The sequence below is a fragment of the Gossypium hirsutum genome, chromosome D11 (genome assembly GCF_007990345.1).
Source record: "Gossypium hirsutum isolate 1008001.06 chromosome D11, Gossypium_hirsutum_v2.1, whole genome shotgun sequence".
Taxonomy (NCBI): domain Eukaryota; kingdom Viridiplantae; phylum Streptophyta; class Magnoliopsida; order Malvales; family Malvaceae; genus Gossypium; species Gossypium hirsutum.
The window spans coordinates 32,004,403-32,011,888 of record NC_053447.1 but is presented as its reverse complement, the minus strand read 5'-3'; the positions used below and the strand labels follow the sequence as shown (position 1 = coordinate 32,011,888).

General features: G+C 29.9%; 1 protein-coding gene across 4 annotated transcripts; it reads left to right on the top strand.

Annotated features, from left to right (window-relative positions):
* Positions 1–4,262: 4,262 nt before the first annotated feature.
* Positions 4,263–6,981, top strand: LOC107913396 (IMPACT family member in pol 5'region). 4 transcript variants are annotated; one of them, XR_005920431.1, is made up of 7 exons: positions 4,294–4,684; positions 4,762–4,877; positions 4,959–5,064; positions 5,161–5,214; positions 6,077–6,313; positions 6,479–6,568; positions 6,659–6,981. XR_005920431.1 is itself a non-coding variant. In XM_041104045.1 (5 exons), the coding sequence occupies exons 1-5, from the start codon at positions 4,382–4,384 to the stop codon at positions 6,233–6,235; spliced, it is 738 nt and encodes a 245-aa protein (XP_040959979.1). In that variant the 5' UTR covers positions 4,263–4,381; the 3' UTR covers positions 6,236–6,981. The 4 variants fall into 4 exon arrangements, 1 of the variants encoding a protein (XP_040959979.1); XR_005920432.1 differs by lacking the exon at positions 6,479–6,568; XR_005920430.1 differs by having other exon boundaries at positions 6,479–6,981.
* The last annotated feature ends 505 nt before the right edge of the window (positions 6,982–7,486 follow it).

The following is a 7,486-nucleotide window of genomic DNA, read 5'->3' as shown; positions in this document are numbered from 1 at the left end:
TTATAAAAACACAAATAGATATTTTGGATCATTTTATAATCACCTTTCAACTACTATTGACTAAGTTAAATTTACCACATATGTTCAATTATTTCAATTCATATAAATGAATAATTTTCTGAGAATTTCAATATGCTTCTAGCATTCTAAATCCTTTAAGGATTTTAATATAAACTTTACTATATAGTGATCCATAAAAGGTTGTAACAATAACCATTAGACACAAGTTAAATTTTTTATGAATTGTCAATTTAATAATATATCTAAAGGTAAATCCACCACAAAAGAATATTATATCTTTTCATGGTCAATGTCAGGACTTAGCGAAAAAATTCATATTTTTATTCCACTTTTGCAAAACTACTTTAATTGCACCCTCACTGGCTTTATACCTTTAGATATTTGGACTACTGGTCCAAAAACTCCACAAATTTAATTGTACTTGAGTTGTGTCTTTCTATTTTGATCAATTTATTCCATATCTATATTTCTCAATAAATTTATTCAAGATCCTCCTTTTATTTCATTATTTCAATAATAATATCGCATGCAAAATCATCGTCGACCACTTTTATTATTCGGTTCCACATTTTCTCAAATTGACATAACTTATCGAAATCTCTTATTTTCACTATTTTAATCTTTAGTTTCAGGTACCTGAATCTCTTATGCAGTTTTATTTATTAGTTATGTCTTGGGTTTCTTCTAGAGCACCCGCCTCCACTATATGATCATTTAGAATAATTTTCATCTTTAGAACCGATCAATCTATTATTTATTTTAACTGATTGTCCAACTGGGACTTTGACTTCAAATTAAAATATTAGATGGTATATAACACTTAGTTATTCTCATTAAGTTTGTAAATACATCTAACAATTAACTTGTAATGAGTTATCCTTATTGAACTTCTGGTTCAAATTACTCTCCCCTTAACTCATTACAAGTTATTATTTCTCTCCCCCTATTGTCAAGAAAACTATCAAATCAAAATTGTAATCACAAATGATGTCATAATTGAATCTCGAATACATTCAAAACATTTAATAATATAAAGAAATTTGTAATTAATATATATTCCCAACTTTCTTTGAGGATTCACTCATCTTTGTGCGTTGTGGTGGAGCAATTGGAACATATACGCACATCCAAAAATTGTAAGATGAGAAATATTTGGCTCTTGACCAAAAATCAATTATAATGGGGAGTATTTATAATTTATTGGTTTGATGCGTACAACACGTAAATCAACATAATCTCATGTTAAAATAGGAAGTTTAGTTCTCATAAGTAATAGTTTAAACATTAATCAAAGGTGTTCAATTAATAATTTCTCTAAACCATTATGCGCATAAATAATAAACTTTTACAAAAAATTTTCAAACTCAATCAATAAAAGACTGAGATATAAACTCATCAGTATTAGCAAGATGAATTGTCTTAATTGCATTATCTTAAATTAATTATTTAAACAATCAATCTTGCAAACGACAAATTGCAAATTGATAACACATATGTGATTATTTTGTAAATGCATCTACTAAAATCATATAATATCAAAATTATCCACATGGTGGATGAATAGGCCCATATTCATTTCAGAAATGTAAGACATTAAATCTCAACTTTAGCTAGAGAGTTGCTAATAATTAATTTTTCATTGAGAACAAGCAACATATAAGAATTCTTTTAAATTAAAGAATCTTCTGGTTCTTTAATGAATGTCCATATGAGTTCTTAATTAATTTTCGCATCATATATAATCTAGAATGGTCTAACTGGTCACGCCAAGTAGTAAATGTATTTGTATCAGTAAACTTCTGGTTTACTTTAACATGCATTTCAATTGTACTAAATTGTAACAAATTGATAATTTTATTATCATTCTTTTTACTTTGTTTCCACATATAAGTGCTATTGTGACATTTACTATTGAAAATGTCTAAATCAATGTGAATATTATAATGTCACTAAGTCAACAAAATATATATAATTTTCAAATAATTATATCAATATTCACTTCAGGGAATATATCAAAATCTTCAAATATTTAAAAAAATTTTACAACTTCAGGTGCATCCAACCATAACAACCTTTAGATAGAATTATCGTATTTTATTGCTCATAAATAGATCTTTCACAGTCAAATAATTTGCTTCCAACCCCTTAATGGAGATGATGACAAAGGAAGATCATAAAGATTATAAAATAAATATAAATTAATAACACAGTCCTCTTTTTTTCATCCTTTCAAAATAAATATTTATAACAATAGTGATTCATATGAAATATAATATTTTCCTCATTCACAATCTCAATATAAGATCCATTATAAATATCTTTTAAAACCAATGGATTAACCATCATAAAATATTAATATATTAGCTCTTCTAAAACTTTCGTCTAATTTTGTACTATCAAATATTAAAATAATATTTGTTTGTTTTAGTGCTAAATAAGATAAATTCTTTCTATATATAATGATAGAGTTTATTACAACATTCTCATATCCTTCCTCAAAGAATATTAACAAAAATAAAATATTTTAGGCAAAAGCCATATATGTAGCAAATAATCTTTCAGATCACGCTGATAACGTGTTATAAAATAAAGAGAGATGGAGAGAATAAAGAACAAAGGAAATATGAAAGCAATAGAGAATGTCCTTTATTGATAAAAAGGGTGATTACAATGCTTCATCAGAGTCTCTATTTATAGACATAAGAAGTATAAAAGAAATAGAGATTAATTCTAATAGCTATTAGAATTTAAAGTACATTAAAAGTTTATCTTGATCATGATGGACATCCACTTAATAAGATATTCATAACAATATTTATTTATTCGTAATTTATTACTCTTCCAATTTTGTGTACAAAGTTTAAAAATCTCATATTTCTAATTATTTATTATCATAACTTAAATTATAAATATTTGCTTCAACTTAATTTGTAATTTTTCATCCGCTTGAAACAAAAACCCAATGTCACTACATTAAGTTTGGACAGGTGTTTAAAGAGATCCATTTGGGATTGTTTCTAACTATAGATATGTATTATAGATTATAAAATTAATAAAGGTAACTTTTCGTGTACCAAACAAATATTTTTAACAGATAAATTTATATATCCCATCAAAATATCAAAACAAGTTAAATTTTAAAAACAAAACGTAATAAAGGTATTAATAACTATTAAATATCAAATTAATACATATTACAGGTGTTAGGGCCCCTTGTATCTCTTGCATCCGCAAGTTCATTGGAAACAGGGTAACGATTACAAGTACCTTTAACATTCTTGGGTGTTGAACTCACAGTAAAAAATTTAAAACCCTTGTTTATGTGTTTTTGTAGCATTTTAATATTTAAACCAATTTCCACACTCAAGGTTCTTTTAAAATCCTACAAAACTAAATCTTAGACTATCTTTAAAGAAAATCTCGAAAATTTAAATAAATATTGACATCTATATATGTCAAGGTCTGTTTAGAAACCCTTACCTAACTCAATCTTTAAACAATATTCTTAAATAGGAGGTGAAAATCTCCAAAATTTAAAGTGATCTTATCATTGTATACATAGCTTATCTCACTTGTTTATTTGCACAAAAATCTAAAAATTTATCTTATATAAATATATATATATTCCATACTAACCCAAGAAATTCAAAATCCTTATAAATGTTATAATGGTTGCCTCCTTATTACAATTAGATTAAGGACATGTCGTTGGTAGCACTTTGAACAGCTTACAAACTCTTTAATTTGAGATATTCAAGGCTTCGAAATGTGATTGAGAAGAAATTTGTTGATCTAAAAAAATATTTCCGCTATTAACATCACCTTATTATAATATAAAAAAAAGGTTGTATGGTACTAACATGTTGCTTATTTCATAACTTCAATCATTAAGTGGAATTGAGATGATCCATGTGCTTCGAAAAGTACATGAAAAAAGAATATCTTGATAATATTAATGATGTAGATTAAAATTCAGATGATGATTAACTTGATCAATTACCAACAAATGATAATAATGAGCATATATTAAATATTAAAGAGTGAATAACCCAACAAATATACACTAGAATAATTAGATAAAATTGTATTAATTTTTTATTACATTCAAATTAATTGTTATTAATTGTTTATTAAATTTATTAGTGTAATATTTTAAAATAAAAAAACTCGCTTAATAGAGGAACTAAATTTCGAAAAATAAAAATATATAGATTAAATTTTAATAAGAAAAATAGTAAAATGGTTGTTGCAACGTCTCGTTTAAATACGAGTGGACTACCTTTTGAAACGGCTGCCGGAGTACGAAAAAGGCTTGTTTGTCACTGATTTTATTGAAACGAAAAGAACCAAAAACAAGCAAATGCCAGTTGTAATAACAACACCTGGCTATCGCTACTGCCACAAGGTCAACCACTGCCTCTCCGCCTCAATTTCCGCCCTCTACACCGCCAAAAAACCAATGGTCACTACCGCCAGCAGCTCCGGCACCCCCAGCAACGCAGGCGCCTTCACCACCATTAAAGAAACAGTAACATTCGAAAAAGAAATAAAAAAGAGCAAATTCATCGCCATCGCTGGTCCCATCTCTAACGAGCAGTCCGCTCACTCTTTCCTCAACCAAGTCAAGGATCCGCGTGCCACTCACAATTGTTGGGCTTACAAGGTAATCTAATATGACACCACGCTTTTCTATCATCTCATTCATCTTACCTCATAATTGACCTATCAAAAGTTTAATAGGTTGGGGATCAGTATCGGTCGAATGATGACGGCGAACCTTCTGGAACGGCGGGGAAGCCGATTCATTCTGCAATTGTTTCTTCAGGTTTAGACAGAATCATGGTGGTCGTTATTAGGTATATTTATTTACTTTTGACATATATTGCCATGATCAAAATTGAAGGGACAAATAACATGAATCTTCAAATAAATTTCAGGTATTTTGGGGGAATTAAATTGGGAACGGGAGGACTTGTTAGGGCTTATGGTGGAGTGGCCTCGGAATGCTTGAGAAATGCTCCAACTTGTCTTGTAAAATCTAAAGTAAGAATGGAAATAATCTATGTATGACAATTTTAATTTTTAAATTTTATGATTTTAATATTTGGAAATGTTGATATTTGATTGGAATTTTTGAAGGTTCCAATGGGAGTGGAGGTTCCTTTCGATCTTTTGGGAGTTCTATACCATCAAGTGAGCAATTTTTTCCCTGTTTAAATTAGTCCTTCTAAATGCCAAGTAAATTGATATTTTATGGTTAGTGTTTAGTGTCTGTTAGTTGTTTGCATATAATGTTTACAAATAAAAAGTAGAAAAATTTTATGCTTCTTTTATATAAATTTCTCTTAATGTGGTTTCTCATCCAATTATTGGCTTATCGCCGTCAGATTGTGTTGGTTATGTAATTTAGTTTCTGATCCGATTAGCATGATTGGAATGTGTGTGGTTGTAGTTTCTCATCTGATTATCACCATTAGGATGTGTATGAATAATGATTGTAACATCCTTGGATGCCGCTTGCTTGTTTCTCTAGTGACATGTCCCTTTAGTAACAAGTCAATTTTTTCATGTCTATTTGTAAGTGTTAGTTTCAGTTCATCTGAGTCATATTGTGACCTCGAATGAATCATTTTCTGGAACCAGCATGTTACAAAGTAGGTTGTAAACTAAGGATTACAGATGCTGTGATTTGGATCCCAGATTATGTGAATACCACCTCTTAAGGGTAATTGCATGAACCAACCGAGTTAAACTCTGGGTTCAAAAGAATGGTATCTCTTAATTAGGGATAAGATGATTTTAAACTATTTATTTAACTTTTGGGGATCAAAACAAGCTATATAATTCTCTCCCATTTTATGCCTTCTTTTTATTTGCTCTCAACTTTATATTTATATTTGGTTTTAGTTATGTAGAGGTGATAACTAATTAAAATTGGTGTATGTAAGTTGCATTGTTGAAATTCTTCTAATATTTTGTTACTCTCGTTGTCTTTGCCCTAGAAAGTGGACCTTCAAAATGTATCACATGGTAACCTTGTTCTTCTTTGCTGCAGTTACAATCTTTCGAAGTTGAGGACATCAAACAGGATTATGATACAGGCAAAGATGGGACCACCATGGTTTCCTTCAAGGTTGAATTCGATCGATCTGAGAAACTAGAAGAGGCTATCAAAGCCAACTGTAGTAGAGAACTCGTATTTTATAAGCATTGAAACTGACTTCACACTTCACCGAAAAGATAGATCCTGTCTACAAAATTTCCCAGCTTTGGTTCAACCGATTTAAGATTGGTATGTGCTGCAAATCTCCTTTCGGAAAATGCATTTGTTCGTTGCCTCACATGTCATACATAGTTTTCAAGTTATTGATGGTGACAATAATATCATGGGAACCCTTGTTTTATAGACTTGATTACTAAGTTTTAGTTTACATAGTGAGCTATTCATTTTTCGTAGAAATGCAACCATGAAATTGAGTAAGGGAAGCATAAAGTTTTATGTGAAGGGAGGCAGGGTGAAAGAAATAACTTTTTGGGACCAAAATAGGTCTGTATATCTTGTTCCAACTACAACTTCAGATTAGTGAAATAGATATCATGCTTAACACATGCAAGTTGGATGCTTCCAATGGCGCAGGGGTAACGGGTAAGAATCTTCCCTTTGGAGGGGGATAATAGCAGCAAATGGCTGCTAATGCCCGTAGGCCGAGGCGATGATTAGTAGCAAATGCGAGAGGATAATCAGCAAACTGGGAGTGGACTGAGACTAGTCCCATACAACTATGAGGTTGATGAAGGAATGAGAAATGGCGTAGCCAGTAAACAATGAGCCGTTTAGAAAGAAGGGGGGGGTTTGGGATATGGTTGTCCTTTGAAAAGATGCATCTCGATTAAAATTACAATTCAGTTCATAGTATTATAAAATAAAATCTCCTTTTGAGGATCCCATTGTTGAATTTATTTAATTGGATCAAAATCGAGGGAAGAATTATATCATGAATTGAATTTTTAGGATGCAAATAAAGTTTGAAGCCAGGCTAAAAAGGGACAAGATTATAAGGAAATTGGAATTGATAGATAGAAAGTACAAAAAAGAAAAATCGAAACTAGAGAGAAATATAAGTAATGGCGGTTGACAAGATCTTAAATTCTTGGTCTTTGAATTTTCGGAAGCAGGAAATCAAAGATGAGAAACGAGTCTGAATTTTGAATTTAAGATAAATTGAATTACGAATTATAAATAAAAATAGATGATCGTTGCCAAAAAAAATTACAAAAAATCTCTAGAAACATGCCATTTTGAATTTATAGACTAAGATTCTAGTAAACTATCCTAACCAATTGTAATTAAGAAGTTTTATTTACCACGTATAAAACTTCTTTAAACTAAGCTAAATACCTAGAGCTCTACTTAAACTTGTATGATTCTGTTGCTGTTGGAAATTATATTTGAATGTAAAATTCG